We start from the raw sequence: 24,332 nt of genomic DNA, 5'->3' as shown, positions 1-24,332 counted from the left end.
GCCCCTGGTGCTGCACCACTCGGCAGCACCTGCACCCTGCAGAGCGTTTGATCCCCATTCCTTTCTTTGGTTCTTCCTTTGGTGTGGCCTGATGTTCTCTCATGTACCGTTTGCTTGTTCTGGCAGGTGAAGTCAGAAAATGAGCTTGACGTTCTCAGCATCCTGCCTAACGGGTGGCAGCCAGACGAGCCGGTCCAGCCCAGGCCCTACCTGCTCGTCCCTTCCACGCGGGTCACCTTCCTGGCCCGTCAGTACCGATTTGTGATTGAGCTTGATCTGAGCCCTTCCACGGGCATTGTGGTAAGAGCAGAAACCCCCTCTCTCTGGAGAGTCCTGCATTAAAACAGAAACCCGCTTCTATTTCCTGAGAGAAGGTTTATTGCTGTCAGTGTCAGACTGAACTTTTGCAGAAGTCTGGCTCTTCCTGAGAAGCAGCCATGCTGTGCCCCTGGCTGGGACCTTAATGGCAAATCTGTTTCTCCATTGGATGCTTAATGTGTGACTTCTGTTTACAGGAGTTGTCACTTTAATCTAGCTGCCATTGCAGAAGGATGTTTGCTGTTGGCTCTGCAGAGCAGGACAACCAACAATGAGATTGAAGGTCCTAGAAGATGAAAAAGCTGTTCCCTTTCTCTGTTTTTGTAGGATGACTCAACGGGGGAGATAATTTTTGATGAAGTGTTTCATGCCCTATCCCGATGCCTGGTGGGATTGTTAAGACCCTTTCGCATCCCTGGTTCAGACATTATCTACCAGCCAGAAATCTTTGTCACCATCCAGGTGTATTCCTCCATCATTGGCCTGCAGTCCCACCAGGTAAGGTTCAGGCTCTCCCTTGGCACGGCGTGAGCAGCTCACTGTGCTGTGTGGGTGTCCTGTGAGTGCAAGGAAAGCGGGGCAGGTGGCAGCTGGGCCCTGCTCTCTGTGATGCTGCAGGCTGGTCTCGCTAAAACACGTGGCCTGACATGATGCAGAAGTGTGTGTGAGCAACTTCTCCTTCCTGGGCAGGAAGCAGAGGTTTCTCTGGAGAATGCTGCCCTCAGGCACAGTCTTAGAGTTGGGTGGGCCACAGGGAATATTTGCCTCATGTTGAATGTGTGCTTGTTGTTGTTGTTCTTGTTTTGTTGTGTGGGGATTGTTTTTGTTTTTTATTTCTGTTGATTAATTCTTTTTGCCTATTTTAATTAGCTTGAAGCATTTAAGAAGAGCTTGTATGAGCAAAAGCTTGTCTACCTGTTCCAGCTCTGTAGCAGTGGTTAATTCAAAGATAATTGCCTCTTCCTACAAACCTTGTTCTTTTTGCACTGATCTGAGTATGCTTCTTGCTGGAGGGAGCAGCCAGCCCCAGTATTGAGATTTATCAGTGAGATTTTGTTTTTGTCAGGGCAAGTCTGTTTAATAAATTTGAGTCTGGTTTAAAGGGCCAGTGTTGTTTTTGAAGTTCATCCTTGATCTCTTCCACCTTACAGTATTTCCACACAACTTATGTGTTTATGGTGGTGTATTTCATTCCTTTGCTAATGCCAGGGGAAGTGTGTGGTAACAGGAGGAGCCTGCTAGTCTATGCTTGTTCCCTCCCTCCCCTTCCCCAACCCTCCCTGCCTGAGCCTTCTGCCAGGGTTTATGTTGTACCTGAGAAGTGTGGCCATCACTTTGGTCTGTTCTGAGGTGCTGCTGGAGTAAGTGTAGCAGGAATTTCTCCCTTTGTCATTGACATTTTATGTGTCATCTTGCCCAGCAGTTCTGTAGACCATCATGCTGTGCCTCAGTATCTCCCCTATTTACCCTATACTGAGCGCTCTGAGGCTGCTACATTTTTCTTCTTTGGAGCTCTCTAAATTCTCACTTTGTACATGAGGCCATGAACTGTGATCTCTGGGTACAACTGGATAATTGTGTTTCTTTTGGAGGAAAAGGTGTGTATCACTCATCCAGGAAAGACTCAGTGGTAATCATTTATTTCTCCTGTGTCACTATGAGGTCTTGCCTATATGAGGCCAAAGAAGTGTGGATAACATGCAGCACCCCACTAATCTGCTGAGATCTTTGTCTGCATGTTGTATCTTCTTTGCATCTGATTGTGGACAGGGATTGCCTGTACAGGGTGACATCTGTAAACACAGGTGTCATGCCTGTCACCCTGGGGAGTTTCTGTGGTGGCAGGCTTACTCTGTCACATTGCTCAGCCTCTTCTGTAATGTCCAGTCTAATTGTTTATTTTCTGTATTTCAATTTGCTGTTCCCCTTGGAAGATAATTTCATCAGTCTGTAGGTAAGGTGGATTAGAACAAACAGGCCTTCCTTAGAAGCATCAGACCACAGTTAGTGGTTTCTAACAATGATCCCACATTACTTTCTCCTAATAGCTGCTTGTCCTGGGGAAAGTCAAACAAAGTAGAAGTTTCTTGCCCAAGAAGATTTCCCAAAGTGTCGTGTAAGCATCTGCTGTGGGATGCACAGCAGAACAGAGAGAAGTGGCCTGAGCTGTGCCTGTGCTTTGTCAGGGACCTTCACTGTGCAGAACTGTGTTCCTGTGCACCATTCTGGGGGCTGGTGCTGTAAAATCTTAACGTGATGACTGATGTGTATCCTTGGGCCAGGTGCTGTTCCAGGGCTGTCAGCTGGATGAGACCAAGCGTGAGGCCTTTCTGCACCAGGTTTACACACAGCTCTGTGCCTTTGAAAACAAAGTGGCAGAGATGCTTCAGCAGCAGTATGAACCCAAACCACAGGTAAGGAGGGCAGAGGTAATTGGGCTTTCTTGGCTTCCTGGAGATGTGCGCTCTGAGGCCCCTCTGAAGTGGAGTGGCAGGAGGAAAAGCAGCATAGGTCTGCAGAAGGGACAGCTAAGGGGTTGGTGAGATAATGTGGGATCCAGTAATGGGACATGAACACTGAGGAAGCAGAACCATTAAGTGTTTAGAAGGACTGGTGAGGATGGTTAACTTCCCCAAAGGTGTTGTGCAGTAAGACAGCCTGACTGTATATCATGGGAGAAATGGTAGGATGTGCTTTCTCTCCAAAGAAGGTGGTGGAAGAGGTGATTATGTCCATATAATTAATCTATAAATAGCTGTAAATATGCCCTTAGCCATTGTTACATTTCTTGAATGAAAATGCTTACTTGTTACCATAAAAACTGGCCATGAAGCTGAATAAACAGACAGTTTTTTCAATCACTCCTTGAAATCTGTGACAGATACTGCTTAGTAGCCATGGATATATGTATCAGCAAATTAATTATAGAATCCTGGTATGGTCTGGGTTGGAAGGGATGTTTAAAGATCACCTCCTTTGACCTGCTGGCCATGCTGCCTTTGATCTTCTAGCAGTCAAAGTCTTTGCTGGTCTGCTGTTATTTAGTCCTTAGTTAGCATCAGCTATTAGAGTTTGGGCAAAAAGGAAAAAATCAAAGCCCCAAAATCAAATGACCAAGAGGCTACTGGTGATGTATTGCAGTTGCCTACCTGAAGTGCTTGGAATCTCCTATTCTAGCTGAAATTTTTATGTTTCAATGCTAAAACTGCCAGTCCTGAAACAGAAAGTAGATTGCCGGAAGTAAATACCACGGCTGGTGAGTCCAGGTGGTGTTTTTGCACTGCTTTGTATGCATTCCTGCTTGATGCAGTATTCCTCTCAGGCTAAGCTACCCTGTAACTTCTTCCATGCAAATGGTGGAGAGAGACGCTCTTGCAGGCCAGAGGGACTGGTGAGTCCTGCCACAGGCTGTGGGGTGGAGGTGGGAGGCCCCAGGGGAAGGGCAGGGACTGAAACTTCTTCCACTTTTGAAGTTGTATCATTGTTAACTAGTGTCTGAATTTAAGGCATCTGGCAAATTAAAGTGATGGACAGTCAATATTTTTTGCTCACAGGCACAGACTGCTCCCATTTGTGCATAGCAAAAGTTGAATTAGTTCTAGTTTTATTCTCCCAGCTCCAATCATCTGTAGCTTTGTGGAGGGGGGGGTCTCAGCCATTCTCTGCATTAGCAGTAAAAACGAAGCAATATGTTATTACAGGGTTGAACTGCCAGAGCCTTGTGGGGATTAAGGGACTGTGAATACAGTAGGTTTCTCACTGGTGTAATTATACAAATTTCAGGCTTTGCCTAGGGGATATTTTTCATAGAAGATGCCGAAGCCTACCTGCATTTGTTTATATCAACACTGCAGAACAAGGGCCATCTGAGTTAAATGCATTGGCACTAGACTTGTGTTTATGAGGCTCCTTGCTCCCTCTGCTGCAGAGCTTCACAAGTGGGACATGGCTGCCTCTGCCTCTCCAGTGTTTCTGGGCTGAATATAGTAGATTGAGTAGATGCTGAATAGCTGCAGCTTCTACTAAATGACGGGGAGAAAGAGTTGTTCACCATCTCTTTAACTGAGAACTGCTTTGCTCCACAGAGGAGTCTCAGTGACCACAAAGTGTCTCCTATTTCCCTTCTATGAGAAATCAGCTTAATATAAAGCTCAGAGCATGCTGTCCCTCCACCTTCAAGCAGCCTTACCCAGCTGTTGTAAGGGGCCCAAGTGACCAGGATTTTAAGAGCACCTGGAAGTTAAAGCTACAAATGGAGTCTGCTGCTGTGCTCCAGAGTACCATGAGACGGCCAGACTGGAGATGTTTGGAAGGTGAGAACCTAGAGCTGAGCTGAAATCCGCCCCATGGGGCCTTGTGGGTTTTTTTTTTAATTTTTCCAGGTGGATTTATCCCCCCTGAGCCAGGAGAGCCCTGGTGATGTGCAGGAGTCATCTGGGAGGAAGCCCAGTGTGTCTGTGGTCACTGCTGACGTTGGCCTGGTCAGCATGGTCCGGCAGGGGATCCTGGCCCTGCAGCTGCTGCCCTCCAACTCCAGCGCAGGTTGGCTGCGTCCTCGGGGTTAAGGTTTGCCTGGTTGTTTGCAAGGGGTTGTATTCCTCCTGCCATAGGCTGAGGTTCATTTTATAAGGGCTAGTGTGTGCATGGACCTTTCTGTTGGGGATGAAATTTCAACAGAGACATTTACTCTGCATTCTGGGGGCAAATTGTAGTGGTGGGAATGGGGAGGGCCACACTCCAAGTGCCAAGTGCCCTGTGTCAGTGTTGGGGAGTTTGTGAGGCAGTGTAGCTGTGACTGTTGCTCAGGGCAACCTGGGGTGTGAAGAGCTGTGCCCTTTCTGTGTGCTGTGCTGTACCTAATCAGGATGTTTGCCAGCTCCGTAATGCTTTGGAAGTTCTAAACCAGCCTCAGGATTTTCCTCCTACTTTTGCCCTGCTTAAACTTTGTGTGGTGGATTTACTGGGAGAATGATAGCTGTTTGAGATGGAAGGTGCACTGAGGTGCTGCCTTGTTTCCAGGTATTATAATAATTACGGATGGTGTGACCAGTGTCCCCGACGTGGCTGTGTGCGAGACTTTGCTCAACCAGCTGCGCAGTGGCACGGTGGCCTGCTCCTTTGTGCAGGTATGTCTGCTGGATCCTGGCAGTGTGGGTACCAGAGGGAGGCAGCTGGCACTCACCTCCAGAGAAGTGGGGGCCTTCTCTGCCTCTTTGAGTCCTTGACCAGCTGTCTGCTTTGTTCTCAGCACTGCTGTTCTCTCAGGTGTCCCCTTTATCCATCCCATAGGTGGGCGGTGTGTACTCCTATGATTGCAGCTTTGGCCACGTTCCCAATGTGGAACTGATGAAATTCATCGCCATGGCCACTTTTGGTGCTTACCTCTCCACGTGCCCTGAGCTGGATCCCCTGAGCCTGGATCTGAATGTGTATCACAAGGCATTTCTACTGTACTCCTTTCTGCGTACTGGGGAGTCCCTGAATCCAGAATATTACTGTGGTGAGGAATGTGCATGTTCTTGTTCCAGTGGATGGATGTCTTAGAGCACCTCTCTTTGGGGTGACCCCCCAGGCTTGGTTATGCTGATGCTCTCCCTTGTCATGCCTTCTGTAGGCTGTGGGCACAATCAGTCACACAGCTTCACCTGTGAATCCCCTCCTGGTTCCAGGAATTGGGTGGATCAGGGAAACTTGGAAAACAAGTATCCCATTTTCCACCATTCCCCTGGCTCAGCAGTCTGCAGTTAGACCCACTGTATTGGGGCTTGGAGGAGGCCAGAAGCTTGCCCACCCTTCCGTGCACACTGGCTAGCTCGCAGATGGGGGTGTTCTGCAGAGCTTGTCCTAACAGGGCTTGCAGATGGCAGTTTGGATTGAAAAACTAGACCTCTGAGAACTGTCCCAAATGCCTCTCCTGGTTGTTCTTATTTTGTGACTGTTAGTGACTGAGAGTGTGCCAGGAGAGATTAGTTTAGTTACCAGTAAGACATGGAAACACCCTTTCATGTCCCAGTGATACGCTGGTGCCATCTGCTCTTTCTGTAAATTGGCAGCAGAAGCCACATAAACTGGCAAGTTTGAAGAGAGCTGGCTTGGGACTTGGAAACGTCGAATCTTAAAAAGATCAGATGTTAGTGGTTTAAACTCCACATCCTGATACCTTTTAAAAAGCACCTGGGAACTCAGAGTTTTCCAGGGAAATTGGTAAAGCCCCAAAGCTTGCTGTGTGACTGTTGAAACAGATGTGCAGTTTCTGCCTGTGTAGGCTGAATGTGGAATTGCAATGCGTGCCTTGTCACAAAAGCTATCTGAGAGGAAGCAGTGCCTGACAGCCCACCCTGTCCCTTTCCCAGGCCTCTTGGCCCCACTGATGAACCTGTTTGCTGTATTGCAGAATCAGGAGTGGGTGTAAGTGGTGCCTGAAGGACGTGCTGTTCCTCAGGCGAGCAAGTGTTCCTGGCAGCTTTTATGAGGCTCTCGGGGAGGCCTGTTGCTACAGGACGAGGCTCGGGGAGCTGCTCCCTCACAACCCCATCTGTGCCATTTGCAGTGTCCCAGCACAGGCTGTTCAATGAGCACCTGGTGTCTGCCAGCAGCAACCCCGCGCTGGCCATGCGCAGGAAGAAGCACACGGAGAAGGAGGTGCACGCCGACCTCGTCAGCGTCGTTTCGGTGCGGCTGCGCGAGGGCTACAGCATCCGAGAGGTCAACATCACAAAAGGTGACTGCTGCCTTGAGGGCTGGAGACTCAGCTAGGACTGTTCTCAGGTGCTTAGAGGAAAGCACAGGGTCTGCCATCTCAGCAGTGGAGGTACTGTGGAGGAAGGAGCCATTTCCCCCCAACTCTGTTCTCGTGAATAATTGCCTGATGTAGGGCTGCCCAGTACTGCGCAGTTATGCACTTGCCAGGCTCACCCTCTGTGGTTGCACCTGGGCAGGGACAGCCAGTGATGCTCTGTATCTTTGAAATGATTCCCCACAATTGTAGAGAAACAGGTGACAGAACTGGGGTTTGTAGAGTTTTTTTGTGATTTCATCTATATTTCTCCTTTTGTTCATCCCTTTCTAGTTCTTTGCTAGATGCACTCCAAAATACTAACATGAAGTTGAGCCCTTAGGTACAACAGACTTAATGCCTCCAAACTACAGTCATCCAAAGGAAGAAATTGGCCAAAACAAGGGTATTGCTAGGTGAAAATGTCAGATCAGTCAGGACCATAATCAATTCTAGAAGGCCATAAAACCTTCCAATGATCTTGTTCTCTTACCTGACTCACTAGACATGGCACCTGGAGTGTGAGAACTACCTGCTGACTATGGAGCTTGAAGGGTTTGATTATCCTTAGGAGTGCCAGTAAATCTTACCTAAATTCCTATCTCCAGCTGTGACTAGTGGTAGTACTTTAACTGAAGGGGAGATGAAAAAAAATCCAAATGCAAGTGTATTAGTACACTAGAATGTGTTTTATATCAGACAATCAATGTCTGTGATCTAACTCCAAAACCATTCCAAACTTGCCATGTGATGTTTTCTGTGAATTTACTGTGATCTGCCTAAAAACACGTAAATCCCTTCTGCCACTACTCTGGTTGGAAGATTGTCCCAGAGCTTCATTGCCCTTTCTCCAGCTTCCTTTCTAAATTCCCTGAGACCAAGTTGGACCTGTGTGACTATCATTTTTAATTACGTTTATCCTCCTTCTCTGACTTACACAAACATATTTAACAACATCTTTCTCCTTGTAACCTACCTTTTGGCAGGTTAATATTAAGCAAGCCAATATTTCACCTTTCTTTTGTAAGGGCAGGCTTTCTGTTTTGTTTATTCAGGTTAATAGCCCTTATTTTTTCCCCTTAAGTTGTTTTCTTTTCAGTTTGATCTCATATTTTCCAAAACAGTTGGTAAGAGTGTTGTAAGTGTGGCTTTATCAATGCCTTGTTAATATTTCCCTGATTCTGAAGTAAAATATCAAATCTGATAGACCAGAAATCACGTGAACTTTCTCCATGGTTCTATTGCAGAAATCCCCGAGTCTTTTATGCACCTTTGCTTTAGGCTGATGAGTCCCTGGGGTGTTTTATTTGGGTTTTGTTTGTTTAGTAGTCCCTAAATGTGCTGTCCTTTAAACGATAGTACTCTTAAGTGTATCTTGCTCAGTTCACCTCCCTGTTCCTCTTGTTCTGCCATGCAGTTGCAGTTCGTTTGCCTTGATGCATCTTACAAGCTGAATGGATCTAAATCACCTTTTTCTGGGGGAGATTGCTAGCAATTGTGTTAGGCAGGATAATTCCTAAAGTTGGTCTTATGTGAATCTCCCTAATTTCTTGTTTCAGGAATTTTCAGTTGAAAGTATCTGCTAAGTTTTCCTGGTGAGACAGTTCTAGTGGTGTCTGCAGATTGTTTTCACTAATGTAGGTGAGGCATGAGATTACTTCCCTTAAATGCAGGCAAATTAGATCCATTGCACTCTCCTTGTCTAGGAATGTCTGTGAAACAGTGTGACAAGTCCCTTCCTGTCCACTCTCAGTGTCTTTTATTCTTCTGTGCACAAGTTCACTTACAGCTTGAACAGTGCTGGATAAAAAGCCTTTCTCTTTAATCTCCAGCAATGCTGAAGTGCTTTTGGTGGCTGTGTAGTCCTATATAGAATGCTGGAAGAGCATTCACCAGTATGAATCATTCAAAAAGCAGTCAGACAAGTTCATGTTATATTTTTTTGTACAAAGGTATAGCTACAACCTCTGGCTCAGGATATTGTAGAGCAGTGAATTCCTGCACTCTGGAGGAATGTATCAGAAATATCATGACGTCTTACCATGCTCCCTGCATTTTCCTCCAGGTATTTGCCTGCTGGCTTTTACTCCTTGGAATACTAAATGGATTGGTCTCCCATTTTTACAAGAGCAGAAGAGCAGCTGCTGGATCAGAGTGACCTTCTGTGGTGAATAACTGTGGGCAGGTGCAGGGAGGAGTAAGAGCAGGATAAACACAAATGATGATAATCTCCATTCTCCTTTCCTTTTTTATTCCTTTGAGCCCTCTTTAGCTCCTTGCAGCTCAGGGGGTCCTTGAGCCAGAAATACTTTCTGTGTATTTTTTTAGAGGAAATTTTAAAGTTAAATGTTAGAGGTATCAAAAACATAAGAGTGTATTTCCATGCAGCCTTCACACTAGTAACAGATAATGTTACTTAATAATTGGGAAAGGCTAAATACTCCAGGGAGTTGCTGAAAAATTTGCTGAACTAACAGGTTAAAATAGAGTTGAGAAATGATCAAGACATTTAGACATTTAGCACTGCTTTGCTAAGGAAAAGCATGTTTGGCTAATCAGGGTTTTCCAAGGCATTCTACAGAGAAGTATATAACAAAGAACAGTTAATTAACTTGGATTGCCAAAACTTGCCAATTAAAGGCTGTTAAGGAGCCAGCTAGCTGTGAAGCAAGAAGAAAAAAGTGCAATTGTGGACTTTGACACTGCCACTTTTCTCCTTCATTTTACCAAAGAGAAAATAGAATAAATAGCTAGCTTTATGCTCAGAGTTGCATGGAGAGGTTGTTTGTGATATTTATAAGTGCTCTCACAGTTACCCTCACAGTTTGATTTTTAAATATTTAGGAGGCAACTTGGTTAGTCAGGCATGAAAGGGAAAGGATTGGAAGGTTAGGAAGGGACAGAAGCCATGGGATCATGGTGTGTAATGGAGTCCAGTTCTTTCACTTTCTGGCACATTGTCAGGGGATCTGCCTCTGTAACAAAAAAAAAAAAAATATTCTCTACAAAAAAAAATACTGGCCATTTTGTGTTGAGGGCAGCCTGGAGGACTGTTTTCAAAACATAATCTTCCTCTGTGAAATCAGTCCAGCACCAAAACTGGCTGGGCACTAGCTGAGCAGTGAGAATGGCTATTCTTCTCGTGACAGGAATCAGGAAGACAAAGTGAGCTTTCTGAAAAAAACAGAGCTGGACTTTGTGAAGGAAATCAAAGTTGAAAAAATTTTATTAGCTATTAACTCAGGAACCAGAAAGAGATTGCTTTGCAGTAAAAAAAAGCTAAAGATTCATCTAGATGTAACTTCAAACTAAGTAAATATTTTGCCTGTGTTTTTAGTTTTGCTTGTGTGAGATCATAGGAGTGAAGCCAGGATGACTAATGGAAACAGAGGTGGAAATTGGAAATATTTTCATTTATGATGTAAGCAAAAATGTGGGAATTTACTTATCATGTGTGCTGTTGATGAAGTAGAAAGGCTTTATTGTGAGAACCAAAATCTTGTGCAGAAAGCAGTGGGTGAGTCCTAAAGCAATAAGAGGTGACAGTATGAAATAAAAAGAGATGAATCTATAAATTCTTGTTTAGCCTCTCTGATAAACAAGACAATCTTCATAGGAAATAACAGATGGTGCAGTCCTGGCAAGTGCATTTATAGTAACACAAACCATGCATTGTAGAAAATATTAATGACCTTAAATAAAATCCTACTAATCCCCCAGATTAAGTACAGGTAAAATACAGTATATACTTTTGATCATCTTTATTCAAGAAAGGTGAATTCTTAAGGTGCAGGAAAGTCTGGGTCTGTTAAAGGGAATGAATGTTCTGTCACAGTAACAGCTGAAACTGGGCAAGGATTTCTTAGTACTGCACACTCCTTGTCAATGTTATGGAAATGAAGTTTCTCAGAATAAAAATAATGTATTCAAAAGAACAACCAAGCATGAATTTAGCATGTACTCTGGAAGATTTCTTCTAAACATTGATGAGGGAAGAGTACTTTGAGGGAGCCTCCCAGCAGGGACGATGAGAGCAAAAAGATTGCTTTAAAGTGGAGCTCAATCAGCCCGTGAAGGGGATGGCATGATGTGCCTATGACAGCAGCAAATGCAACTCTGCAGGAAACAGAGCAGCCAGGCTGATGATCTGTTCAGAAGGTTTCCAGCACATCCAATCACTTATCACACAAACCCTGCAAGTCTGGCAAACTACAGAGCAGGCTGGACACAGAATAGATGATGGAGCAGTTGAAATCACAGCGTGGTCATGTGTTTCCCTGGGATGTTTCAGTACCAATACACATGCACAGTCAGCAGGAGTGGGACAGTTCTCTGCTCTTTTGGCTCAGCAAGGCCTGCTGTCAGATGTTTCTGTTAATCTTGTTAGACAGGCTCACTTAAAGGAAAAGGTTAAAATGTACAGTTTGAAGAATAGGTGAATATTCTTTCTTAACAACTTTGGGAAGAGAAGGTAAACATGGTGCAAAGCTTTGAAGAGTAAAGCTCTAGATTGCATAAAATACAGTCTGTGCAAGATGAATAGAGATTAATTCAAAAATTAGGCCTCATCTTCCAGGTTGTTTGTGACCTGTGTCCATCAGATGCCTGTGTTTCTGCAATGGGATGGATTAACTGTAGTGTGGATGACAAAACTTCATAGCTGAATGGCCTTGCTCATCTGTGCAAAACAACAGTTTACTTGGAAACAAAGATGAGGCTGTGAAGAAGAGAGCCCATTGCAAATGTCACCACCTCCTCTGAGGTTCAGTTGCCTTCTCTAGTGTAGATAGTACATGTACACCTATAGGATTGAAAACTCTTCACCAAGAGCTTCAGTGCAAGCAAAACCTCCCTCAGCTAGAGAGTGACTTCAGCTAAAGCAAACAATTGTTAGATTACTTTGTTCCCCTCAGCAATCAAACAATCTCATGGTACTCATGCATCCCTGGTCAGAGATAAAGCTCAGATGTGTACAGAACAAGCACCTGGACTTGCTCTTCTGCTCCCATTGCAGGTGGGTCTCAGCTGGAGGTGAAACTAGTGCTGCTTTGGAAGCATAACATGAGGATTGAGTACTTAGCTGTGACACCCTGGCCCCTGGACCCATCAAAACGCAGCACCTGGGTGGAAGTGACAATGGAGGGGAGCTATGACATTTTGCATGACATCAGTTGCACCATGAGGAAGCCTATCACCAGCCTGTACCGCACCACAGTCATCCGCCGCTTCTGGAACACCTTGCAGAGGTGAGCTGCACCATGCCCAGCAGTTTCCAGTGTCACCAGTAATTCCTTCCTTGGCGTGCTAGGATGAGGGTTTTGCAGGTGGCTGTCCAAACCCAGTGTTCAAAAGGAATGCGCTCTGAGGAAGGGGCATGATTGGTAACAAGCTTGCTGTCTAGCCAAGGAAGACTGGAATTGGTCTGTGATCTAATTTGTAAGAATGCTGCAGGGTAATGGTATTGCTGCTCCTGAATCCAGGTCCTGGGATGCAAACCTTACCTCTGAGTGCCATCCCATGGAGGTCATGTGTTCTTGTAGCACTGTTCTTACAGCTGTGCTGCATGGTCACACTGGGAGCAGCAAACACATCACACGTGTCTCTGGGCTGAAGTGCTTGTGGGTCACAAGTGTTTCCTGGCCAGGGTGACTGCTACTCCCGGCTATTCAGCAGATTCCTCCTCTAGTACTTCATTTCCAGCGCTGATCATCCTCTGTATGTATGAGGCTTCTGCACTGGAGCCCCTTTAACACACACTGTGCACTTGGACATGGACTCACAGCATTCCCCATAAAGCTCTGTTGGTGTAGATGAGCACGAGGACACAGGGAGTGCTGTGTGTGCAAGCCCTGCACTGACTGGGGCAGCAGGAGGGAGACTGTGGGCTTTTGTGGCTAACTGCTTCTTCTTTTCCAGCATCAACCAAACAGACCAGATGTTGGTACATCTGCAGTCTTTTGACACAGTCCCAGAACACTTCACTATTCCAGAGAGCACCAAGAATGGAGTGCCCCTCTTCTACATCCCCCCAGGCTCCACCACCCCAGTATGTTCCCTCTCTCTGTTTAGTGTGTTCAAATTGTCTCCCCTGCCTATTCTTGTACTCAGCCTTCATCTCTTGCTTGTCTTGTCTTGATCTTATCCTGCTCAGAGTTCAGTTGTAGTGCAGTGGACATCCCATGCCATACATTTCCCTCTCTGAGACATCACCCTATGTTTGTTGCAGCTACACCTCTAAGCCCAACAGCAAGTCTCCTAAGTGTGCTGTGAAACCTCCTCCTGTAGTGCTGTGGTGTGTGAGACTGATGGGAAGGCTGACTTGCTTGCTTTTGCTGTGCTTTTTCAGTGGATACCCCATAGAGTTGCTGCTGGCAGTGCAAGCAGTGCCCTGGAGATGTAGCTCAGTACTGTCAGGTGAAGATACACAATGTGCTGAATAGGTGTTTAATAGGCTCATTGCTCTGAGCACTCATGTGGAAGGTGCAAGAGAGATACTTGTCATCTGCACAGCAGAAACTAAACAGAATATGAGCTAATAGTTTCCACTGCAAAATTCAAACTCATTGAAACTCACTAAGCAGAAGAGCCAGCATATTATCTGTTCCCTGCTACCAGTGTCCTTGGCATAGATGGAAGAAGACTAGTAGATCTTAAAGCTAGGGGAGCTTTAACTTGAGAGAACTATCCCTTTTATTGTTTAAGCTCTTCTTTAGGTTTGCCTAGTACATTTTCCCTATGCAGGGCTTGTATCCCACAGTATATCTGCAGCATCCCATCTTATGGCTAACCACTACTATATGTCAGCAGAGTTGCTATAGTTGGTGGAATCAATGTCACCATACAAACCTATTAGAGTTGCCCAATGCCACCCATTCTGGCATCCTATTTGTCTGAGCACTTTCAGATGAGTAATCTCAGTGTTTAATTACTTTGCTGGCACAAGCCATAGATCCCCCTCTCAATGAGAAGGCACACCATTACATATGCCGTCTTTTTCATGGTTGATTTACTTGATGCTAAGTAGTTAAATTCCTAATTAACTTGACATTTCAGGAGCCTAATTTATTTTTGCTTATGCTGTACTGCCTGTTTCGATGTGAATACACTTACTCTATTCAGAGGAAATTACTCAAAGCCAGGGATGTGACCTTCTCAGCCTGCAACAGCTCAGCTAAAGCTAAAGAAATTCTTGTTCTCTCTGGGTGGAGAACTTCCATGCTGAATATTGTCCCATCATTTTCTCAGGTATTATCTCTGCAGCACAGCGGGTCTGACTCAAGCCATTCCCAGTTTGCCTCCTACTGGAAGCCTATCCTTTCCATGGATGCCAACTTCTGGCAGAGGTGGCTGCACATGCATCGCATAGTCGTCCTTCTGGAGCATGACACGTATGTAATGCACAGGGCTGAGCTCACGTGCACACTGCCAAAGCAGGGTGTCCAGCTCAGCCCAGCTGAGGACTTGCAGCTCTCCTGCAGGTGCCTATGGCCAAGGGGAGGGTCTGATGGATGCTAAAGGTTTGTTTATCTCAGAGGGACAGTAGGTTGGGAAGTCATCTTTGATTGGGAGGATAAATTATTTCTCAAGTCCCCCTTGGGTTTTGATTTCCTGATTGCTGGGGGTGTGGGACCATTCATTTGGGAGCTAACCCACATGTTTTTGTTTGCTGCTGGAAAATGTCCTTCCCAAAGGCATTGCTTTCCTGAGGCTGGTCCTAGTTGCAGAGTAATGTGAATAATAGTCATATATTGCATGGAGGGAGATAGGATCCAAGGCATGTGCTCTCTGCAGTGTGGAAATTCCAGTGCATTCAGAAGAGTGGCTCTCCCCAGTGCTTGATCAGGGGATGTGCTTGTTCCTTGGCTGCTGTGGAGGGGAGAAGGCTGATAGACAGTCAGAGTAGGATGGATGTAGCAAAGCCTCTGTGGGTTTTGGGGGAAGAAGAGAAACTGCAGCTCTGGAATGACTTTCTGCCCACCCTGCAGGCCTGTGCCCAAGCACCTGCACACGCCGGGCAACAACGGGCGCTACAGCACCATCCAGTGCCGCATCTCGCACTCGGCACTCACCTCCCTGCTGCGGGACTGGAGCAGCTTCGTGCTGGTGGAGGGCTACTCCTACGTCAAGCTGATCCAGGGGTGAGTGGCTCCGGAGCATTGGGGAATTGGGGGTGTGGCCAGACCGAGGATCTGGTTAGACCAGTATGTGGCTCTGGGCCTGAAGCAGATGTTTACAGGAGAGGATGAGACCTAGACTAGGGGGAATGGAATCCTGCAGTTGCTGAACTGTTCTGTTGTGTTCCAGGTGCAGCCCAGAGGGAGAGGGAATCCAACTGGGGGGTTTCTGCATGCTAGAGCTGATATGTGTTACTGTGAAGTTGTGTGGGCTGTTGGGCTCTGTGGAGCAGACCTCTGCTTGATCTGGCATGTCAGAGTAGCAACATCCATGCCATTTCAGCCTTGTCCTAATCCCTCCTTCTCAGGTCTGAGGATCTTACCCCTTCCTCGTTCTACGTGGTACGAATCATCTCCAAAGCTCCCTGCATGGTTCTGCGGCTGGGGTTCCCCATTGGCACACCTGCACAGGCCAGGAACAAGGTGAGAACTGCCTGTCTCTTCATGAGGCAGGAGCAGAGCAAGAAGTTCTGAATGTGGAAATGGTGGGTAGATCGTGGGCAGCTACCCTCTAATAAGTAACTAATATGTTAAGGTTTAGATGGGTTTAAATCTGCTGTAATAGGAAGGGTCATTTGGGACAAACTTTCTTTGTTAAGTCTATGAAAGATCTAAACCCAAAGACTCAAAGATCAATAGAATAGCTGGTCACATGAGTGTTTTTCCCACTGCTTAATTCAATTGTGGGGCATGAAATGACTCAAGGGTTATCTAGTCTATCCTTCTGACCAAAGCACAATCAATACCATCTGTAAAGAACAGCAGATACTTGTCTGACTCATCTGTAAAGACCTCTGTGATAGATATACTGCATGTTCCCTGGGCTATCTCTTCCAATACATGTGTATCGAATCTATTGGGCAGGGAAGAAGTTAATAGTTAAAATGCAAACTGTGCCCCACATAAGCAGTACAGGAAGAGAAAAAAAAATTAGTACCTAGGAAAAGTTTTCAGGATAAAAGTCTGTCAGATAGAATTTTAATAACGTTTTTGTATCAAAAGAAATGAGCTGCCCTAGTCAGATGCAGAAGGTGGAGTTACTGGGTGGACTGATTCTCCAGTTATAATGTCTGAGACAAGTCTAAGTGTTCCTGGGTAAAGCATGAGAAAAATGCCCTGCTATTAAACTGTGTGAACTTTTTAATATAAACAAGAGGCTTATCATTAAATCTAGATCTTTTATCTTCATGAAAGAAATCTTTTGTTTGTCTAGCTTAGCTTTAGTGTTAGAGACTAGTCTGAGGAGAAACTAAAAAACATGGGAAGGACCATCTCCTTCTGAGATAATGAACCCAGATAATACTAAATGTTCTGGCACTCTGGCAGATGTGCCCCTTCATGACTTAGGGAATCCAGGACTTGGGCACTGGTTGCTGGGTCAACATGTGGCCTTGGTAATGCCAAGTGACAGGGTTTTTTGAAGGAGTTCCCTCTGGCAGGTGCAAATGAATCTCTTTCATGAAGAAGGAGGTGTGAGACAGGCACCATACCCTGCAGCTCTGGGCAGGCTCCAGATCATTGCAGCAGGAAATAATGTAGGTCATAAATTGTATCATCCACAATATATTTTTTTTTGCCTGTTGTAGAGCTGATTAACTACTCAGTGTGGAGGATGGCAGTAGAACTTAGCCTGCTTTGTTTAAGGGAAAGGGGGGTTTGTGCTGAGCAGTTCAAATTTCCAATGCTGAAGGGAAGGAAAGCACCTTGTACAGTTGACTTCCAGAAAGCTTTTTGGTGAGACTTTGTATAGAGCACAAGTGTAGAACTGAAGGAATGGGGTGTCATAAAACAGAAACTGCCTTGGGGAGCAAAGCAAGGAAATTGAAAAAGGGCTCTGTTTCATCACAGCAGAAGCTGTTTGTGATTTTCCCAATCTTTTTTCTAGTCAATGAGTAGGGAACTAATTTGCAGAAAGATAACATGTCCTGAGCTGAGGAAATGTGCAGGTGGCACAAAGCTGTTTCAACCTCTGTGCTTTGGTGACACCTAAGCAGCACAGTGATGGCTTAAGCCACATAAGCCAGTATGGATAACTGCAAAACAGTGGGATTTGGGAGCTTAAACACCATTAGTGATTCTGTGATATCAGTATGAAACCATGAAGGAGACCCAAGTGACAGCAAATACAGGAAAGAACTCTTGTTTAATGTTTGGGTTTGGAAACATTCCTTTCCTTGAAAAAGACATAGTAATGAGAGGAGGAGTTATTGAAATAATTAGTATTGAGGGAGATGGAGAGCTGCTGTTCTTCTGTTTGCCCACAATGGTAATAAAAATTGAAAAAAATTGAACAAAGATCATGAAAAGAAACCTAACCATAGAAATTTCAAAGAAAACACTGTGCAATTGTGAGAATTAGATGCTGGCATGAGTAGAATTATATTCAGAAATATTAAAAGCTAAAAAGAGTAATCAGGAAGTCAATTAACCTAAAAAATAACCCAGGCTCCTGAAACTTTTTGCCACAGAGGTTTGACAAATGAACGTGATAGTGGTGGAATACATAGGACAGAGCCAGACTGTTCCCACAGCTGATATGGACTAGTTTACATTTACTGTAGGCTGTTGAGGAGAGGAGGAGGGAAGAATGAAGGTGAGTGCTTGGACTGCTTTTGTGGAGGAGCTGGCATGTTTTAATTTGTTTTTAATCTGAGTTTTGGAAGGCGACTTCTTCAGCCTTGAAATAGTCTTTGGGGTTTTTAACCTTACTTTTGCTTTTAAAAATATTTAAAATAGGGACCAAAGAGCCTTGTGTCATCTTGATCTTGCTAATGCCTCAGAAGTAAAATGACCTGTAACTCCTGCTCTTCTGTGTATTTAAGGAGTGTTCTGTTCCTTTTGGTCAAGCTCTTGTTCTAGACCCTTATTTTGAGTAATTTATGTCTCCAGACAAAGTTAGTTCATGTTTACCTTTTGCTTTTGCCATGACAGATAGTGGAAGAGTTACGGGACCGAATCCTGCAGCTGCGCTTTCCCCACAGGGTCCAGAGCAAGGAGGCAACCCCAAAAGCAAAGAGGAAAATGTTGGGCAGTAGTTCTCCCTCCAAGTCCCCACCTGTGGCTGGGGCCCAGTCAGCCCTCTCAGACAGACCCTGCCTTGTTGTGCTGCACAAACCATTGGAGAAGCTGCTTATCAGGTAGTGATGGAGTACCAGGCTGTCAGCACAGCCCCCTTGCCCTGCACAGTGGGAAGGAGGAAGATGTGTGGATGGTGCTGTCAGCTGTAGGATGAGAGTGCTGTGAATGGAACTGGTGCTTGTTAGGATGGGTTCGGGTTGCATGGCTGTGAGATGCAGCAGGGATTCTTGGTGGATGGGCAGATTTGTCACTCCTAATGAAATATGAGTGGAAGTAAATTTAGTTACTGGTTTGAGCAGGATCCTGCGCTGGGCCAGCCATGTTCTGCTGCTGAAGACTCTGTTCTGGGCTCAACAAGTGGGTTGTGAATCCACATAGCTCTGACCTTAAACAGAAAAAAATTGGTATTTTCCACTTGTGCCCTCTCCTAGGTATGAGAAGCTGCCTTCTGACTACCGAGCGCCCTTCATTCTGAACCTGGAGCACCCGCCGGTGTCTGGTGCGCTGACCATGGTGGCCAATCGCACGGCCTCCTCCACCCTGGCCTCGCTGTCCCGCTACTTCTACCACCAGCGCTGGATCTGGAGTGTGCAGTCAGGGCTGGCGCCGGCTGTGCCCATCACTGCTGTGGCCCAGCTCCTGTCCACACTCACAGAGTGAGTTGCTCACCTGACAGAGGCCCTCTCTCCAAGCTGGTTCTGGGGATGCAGGGAAAGCAAGGTCAACCTTGCTTATTATATATATGACATCTTGTTATAGGTAACAGTTAAATCTGCTGTGCAGAGGTCCTGTACACAGCTTCTAGAGACACTTGGGTCAGTGCTTTACCAAGTTCTGCAGCTGTAGCTGAGGAAAATGAGAGAAAATCTCCTGGGGAACATGCGGAAGGGCAAGAGATGTTACTGTGCCTGCAGTGTGCTGATCTTCACACAGGCTGTTCTGGCAGTGTCAATTCTCCCCATTCTCTGTGTGCAGCTCCCTGTCTTGAGGAGGATGGTGGTTTGGGGTGGAGGGTTCAGTCATTCCTGCATTTAAAGCTTACAGTATGGGTGGAGAAGTCCTGCACATCTGACTTCCTCTCTGTTGCAAGGGTTCGTCTGTCAGAGGGTTTCCACTTTGCCTCCAGTGGGGATGGGATTATCAACATGGTGCTGGAGCTGCCCATACAGGTGAGCCTGGGTGCTGTCCTCCGGTGGACACAGTTCCTCATTGCTGGTTCTGGGGTGGATTCACCTTCCTGTGATAGGATTTGTCATCTGCTTCTAGCACACACCCTTGGCACATACAGGGAGAAAGTTAAGCAGCTTGTGGGTTAGGCGTTTTTCTGCCTTTATCTGCAGTTAGAGAGCTGCTTTGTGGTAGCAGTGTGCTGTGCTGGAGGAGTTCTTGGGGTTGGGTCGGGCTTCCTCTTTCCACCACTGCCAGTGAGCTGGGTGATGGGGCTGTGCTGTGTGAGGGGGTGCTGGGCAGGGCTCATGCAGTGTCTCCTCTCCAGATTGATGGCTCAAGTGAGAGCAGCAGTGACAGGGAGAAGCACACCTGTGTGGTCCAATACATCCTGTTCCCACCCCATTCTACCTCCACCAAGGACAGGTGAGGCTGCTGTTCTGCTCCCAGGGAGTCACAGCTCCAGACTTGCCTTTTGCAGTCAGTGTGGGAAGGAGGGAGACCTCCACCATCTAGTTCAGATAACCAGTTGTCCTGGATTGATCACCAGGTCACTGAGGCTTTGCCTGCCAATCTTGGATTCCTGTGGTTGTAGGTAGCTCTGAGAGGAGCTGCAGGGGGCTGCTGGTTCTGTGCCATCTCACAGGATTTTCCTTTTGGCTTCCCTCCAGCTTTTCCACAGATGATGACAATGATACAGAGGTAGAGGCCATTGAAGTGGACACAGAATTGAACCTGGTCACTGAGTGCTGGGTGGAGCCCCAGAGTGGCCATGTCCACAGTACTGCTGAGAACTGGAAGCACCTCCAAGGCTTGTCCTACCAGAAAATACCCAAAGCGGTGAGTCCCTGAAGGGGAGGGGCATGGGCTCTTTTGTGGAGGGAGAAAGGTTCAGTGTAAGTGCACCACAAAACTGCAGGTAAGTACTGAGGGCCAGAAGAGATGGGAATGCTAGTCACAGAACAGTCTGAGGTTTCTAAAAGAGGAACTGGGCACTGGCCGTAAAAGGTTTCTTGATTGCAGTGCAGTGGATGCAATGCTGCTTTGGGATAGCTGGGAAAATAGAAATTATTTTGTGAAGAGTCATTCTATTGAAGGAGAGCAGCTGGACCAGAGCAAGGACTGCAGGTAGTACTACCAGCACTCCTCCTGAGCAAGATGAGAACAGGCTAAAGGGCTAGTGGAGAAGGAGGGAGCAGTGAGTGAGAATAGGGCAGCTCAGGGAACAGGCCTGTAGGTGTTCCCTGTCCTTGTTTTTAGTCTCTTTTCTTCTGCATTTGTTGGTAATAATTCTGCTGTATAAACTGAGCCTTAACTGCTTACTGCAGCTCTACCCCCGGGACCTCGCGTGCATCGCCACCATGCTGACCTTCGAGTACATCAGCCAGCTGTGCCAGAACAAGGAGTGGGTCTGCCCCCCTTCAGACACCAAGGCTGCTGAGGGTGAGTCCAGCATCTATGTCCTAGCAAGTTTGATGGAGCAAAGAGGCTGGGTCTTGTATGTCTCAGGACCCACAGAAGGTGGAAGGGGTATTTTGACAATTTTGTAGACTTTGATGGCTGCGGGTTACTTTGTTGCACTTACACTAAGTTGGCAGAGAAGTGGCTTCATCCTGGGAAGACCAAAAAAGCATTGAGGCTTTCTGCCTGGCCTGGAGAGGTGACAAGGTGACCTTGCTTGAGCAGGGGAGTTGATCAAGATAACCTTTCTAACATCAATCATTCTGTAATTGTGTGAGAGGAGCTGACTTCAGGAGCAGGGGGAAGATAAGCTCATCTCTTCAGTAACAGACCTAGTGTGCTTGGGCAAGTGGTTTTATAGAAGTTGTAAAGGATATTAAGGAAGAACTCCTCTGTTCTCAGTTTCAAGTCACAGTTCCCAGAGCAGTTTGTGGATTGCTTGTTTTCTAGTGGTCCTGTTTATCTCTGTTGCAGATCCAGACATGGAGCCTGGCTTTCGAGTGCATGAGATCCCATTCCAGTTCAACCTCATGAAGCTCTTGCCCAGGTGCCAGCAGGTTGAAATGTTCTTTCTAATGCTGACAAAAGGTAGGTGCCTCTTCACCACCTGCCTCCTTGTCCTCCCTCCATGGCTATGGACAGCCCGCTTCATGTGCTTGTCTCCCTGGGCAGCAGCCTGTGAACACTGCCATGCCTCTTCCAGTAGCTTGGTGCTGTTCTTCCCAGCTCTGCATGCCCAGGGCTGTCCAGCTGTATTGCTGCCTTTCCTGGGATGATAATTTGTAAGAGCTGCTTTGGAAATCATTAAACCTAGATAGCAGCTTTGTGGTGGTTTGTTGTGTGTACCCCCAGCATCTCCAAAACAGTTAGAGTAGCAGGGTGGGTCACTCCAGGGTAACTAATGATGCCAAAATTCCAGGGCCTCCTCAACGTTCTCTAAGTCAGTCTTGCAGAGGTGCTGGGGAAATTCCTGGCTATGTGAAAGTGTTGCTTTGCAAAGGGCTGTCTCCTGGGGTCCTGGGCAGATGGTGGCTATGGAGATGCGTTCTCTGAAGCTGCCATGGTTCTGTTTTGAAGCAGAGAATGAGGAGGTGACCAAGGACTCTTCGTTTGTGCCCAATGAAATGCTACTAAACCTCTTCCATGGCTGCCTTCAGCATGACCTCAGTGACAGGGAGCTCCCCATGGCTGATGCTGATCATGTGGCTTTCATGGAGCAGGTTCTGCAGCGGGATCGTGATGGCCATCAGCCCCCCTTCACGCTCCCTGTGATCAGAGGTGAGGACCAGGCTGTCGCAGTAGTAACACCAGGAGCAGTGAGGTTTTTCAGGAGCCTTGCTTTCAAAGTCTCATCCTCAGCTGGGTGTTCTCAGATTGGTCTCCCTGTGCTCCATTTCAGAAGAAACCCTCAAAGCTTCTGGGACCCTGGAGCAGCAGGATGCTTCTGCATCCTATCATCTCGTTGGCAGTAATGGCACCAGGGATATGACTGGCTCCACAAGTACTCTGCAGGTACTGCTGTGCTGCTCTGCTGCTCCTGAGCCCCCTCAGAAAGCAAGGCAGCAGCTGTTCAAGAGCAGAGAGTTCAAAGGGCTGAGAAAGATTGAAGGGCAGCTGTTCTTGCCCACCTTTGGCAGCAGATCAGGCTGTATCCTGTGGCTGAAGTCAAGCAGGATTCTAGAAGGTGTGTGGATAGTGGCATTCACTATGGGCCAAGCCTGTTAGAGCAGCACTGGTACTGTGCTGCAGATTGCTCTGAGACCACGGGCAGTCACTGCCTAGAGGTCAGAATCGGCCCCAGCAAAGCTGGCCAAGCATCTCCTGGCAGCTGTGCTGTAGTTCCTGGAGCTGGGCTGCTCCCAGAACGGTGACTTCTCCAGCCAGGCTGCTGTGAGAATGTGCAGAGGTGACCAGGGTGATTTCAGCACTGTGCCAAGCAGCAGGCCTGGAAGAACTTGCTCTGTGTGGCTGCTACCTGCCTCAAGGTGGGCCTGGGTTTATCCAACTTCTGCTCTTCCATCAGAGCCTTGGCAACACAGAGCTGCCTGAGGATGATGTGACACTGAGTGACACCCTGGGGCCCTTTCCCCCTCAATGGCGCTGTTATGCCAAGCTGGTCAACGCACAGCATGTGTTCCTGACCTTCCTGCCAGCCACCTTCGCAGGTGAGGGGATCTGCTGTGGGGAGCAGGAGGAGGCAGCAGTCCTATGTACCTGCTCAGGGAAACAGAAAAACCAGAATCAGCTCTTGTAAGGTGGAGGGAAAATTGAAGAGCAGAGTTCATGCAGTCTTTTTGCACCACATGGGCAGGAATAGGATAGTGCAAGTGTGGAATGTCCTGCTCTTGTCTCATGGTGTGGTGCTGCCCACATAGGGTTTTCAGGTGGGGGATGTGGTGTTGAGTTGTTTGCTAGCTGCAGCCATTTGGCCTGTTTTCCCAGTGGGGTTGCTGATTAATGGATTAAGGAGGTTGCTAATGGGATGGTCTGGGAGAGTCCTTGCTTCTGGGCATTGGCACTGGTCTGGTTTGCACTGAGCCACTGGTGAAAGCTGCTAGGCTCAGCTGAAGCTGCTTCTACACAGAAGGAGGTAGCAGGAAATCTGCTGTCTTGGAAATGTAGATTGAGGAGTGAAGCTGTCCTCACTGGACAAAGGATGATTTTATTTTTTCCTACAGATGTACAGAAGTTGATGGCTTGTGGGTTGGACAAATCTCCAAAAGATGAGAGTCGGCCTGGAGAAGATACCATGGGACCTGTGTGTGCAGAGCGAGTCAGGGCTGAAGAAGGGGATGCTGCAGTGCCATTACCAACCCTCAGCATAACACCAGCCCATGGTACCGACAGCACCTTGTTCAAGTGCTATTCTTGCTATTCTTGACATACTGTTGAGCAGATTAAAGCAGGAGGAATAACAGGCTGCTGCAGCCTGGCAGCTCCTGACTGGCAGTCAGCAGAGAAGGACAAGAGGCACAGTGATGTTCATGGGGGCTGAAGCAGTGTAATGTGAGTTAGGTGGCCTAAGGTTGGTTCCTTGTGGGCAAGGAGGTTGCAGGTAGACAGAAGCTACAAGGGAACAGCAGTAGTGGGCTTCTCTGGAACATCAGCAACCCTCATTTCATGATCCAGAGTGGCACTGTCAGCAGCACATTGTCTTAGGGACAAGGGCACGAGTCTGGGGGTGTATGGGACTTGATTGCACAGCCCCTAGGGCCGATCAGCTGTGCTCGCAGTGAGGATGAAGGGTTGTGCTGCTGCAGGATGTAGTGGTGGTGGTGATGAGTAGTCATGGCTGTAAAGGGGATCGAGGCTGGCCAAAGCACCAGAGTGGTTGGGTGCTGGGTGACAAGGAGTGGTGA

The 24,332-nt window shown here is 47.0% G+C and overlaps 1 protein-coding gene across 5 annotated transcripts in view; it reads left to right on the top strand.

Moving 5' to 3' along the window:
* SZT2 (SZT2 subunit of KICSTOR complex) overlaps positions 1-24,332 on the top strand; it is a 53,856-nt gene that overhangs the window by 456 nt on the left and 29,068 nt on the right. For 3 of the 5 annotated variants that reach the window (XM_063407282.1, XM_063407281.1, XM_063407280.1), the window contains exons 3-25: positions 127-300; positions 646-816; positions 2,601-2,732; positions 4,701-4,860; positions 5,338-5,444; positions 5,608-5,818; positions 6,869-7,039; positions 12,108-12,339; positions 13,010-13,139; positions 14,339-14,481; positions 15,079-15,231; positions 15,576-15,690; positions 18,199-18,404; positions 18,777-19,001; positions 19,436-19,514; positions 19,841-19,938; positions 20,184-20,352; positions 20,841-20,955; positions 21,448-21,561; positions 22,051-22,251; positions 22,373-22,485; positions 22,997-23,138; positions 23,652-23,810. In XM_063407282.1, coding sequence (XP_063263352.1) covers positions 127-300; positions 646-816; positions 2,601-2,732; positions 4,701-4,860; positions 5,338-5,444; positions 5,608-5,818; positions 6,869-7,039; positions 12,108-12,339; positions 13,010-13,139; positions 14,339-14,481; positions 15,079-15,231; positions 15,576-15,690; positions 18,199-18,404; positions 18,777-19,001; positions 19,436-19,514; positions 19,841-19,938; positions 20,184-20,352; positions 20,841-20,955; positions 21,448-21,561; positions 22,051-22,251; positions 22,373-22,485; positions 22,997-23,138; positions 23,652-23,810 — 3,520 coding nt within the window. The remainder of the gene's footprint in view (positions 1-126; positions 301-645; positions 817-2,600; positions 2,733-4,700; positions 4,861-5,337; positions 5,445-5,607; positions 5,819-6,868; positions 7,040-12,107; positions 12,340-13,009; positions 13,140-14,338; positions 14,482-15,078; positions 15,232-15,575; positions 15,691-18,198; positions 18,405-18,776; positions 19,002-19,435; positions 19,515-19,840; positions 19,939-20,183; positions 20,353-20,840; positions 20,956-21,447; positions 21,562-22,050; positions 22,252-22,372; positions 22,486-22,996; positions 23,139-23,651; positions 23,811-24,332) is intronic. The other 2 variants (XM_063407284.1, XM_063407283.1) reach the window with 1 other exon arrangement.

This window comes from Prinia subflava, chromosome 10 (genome assembly GCF_021018805.1).
Source record: "Prinia subflava isolate CZ2003 ecotype Zambia chromosome 10, Cam_Psub_1.2, whole genome shotgun sequence".
In the NCBI taxonomy this organism is placed as follows: Eukaryota; Metazoa; Chordata; class Aves; order Passeriformes; family Cisticolidae; genus Prinia; species Prinia subflava.
The sequence above is the reverse complement of the archived record's forward strand: the minus strand, read 5'-3'. Positions and strand labels throughout refer to the sequence as shown.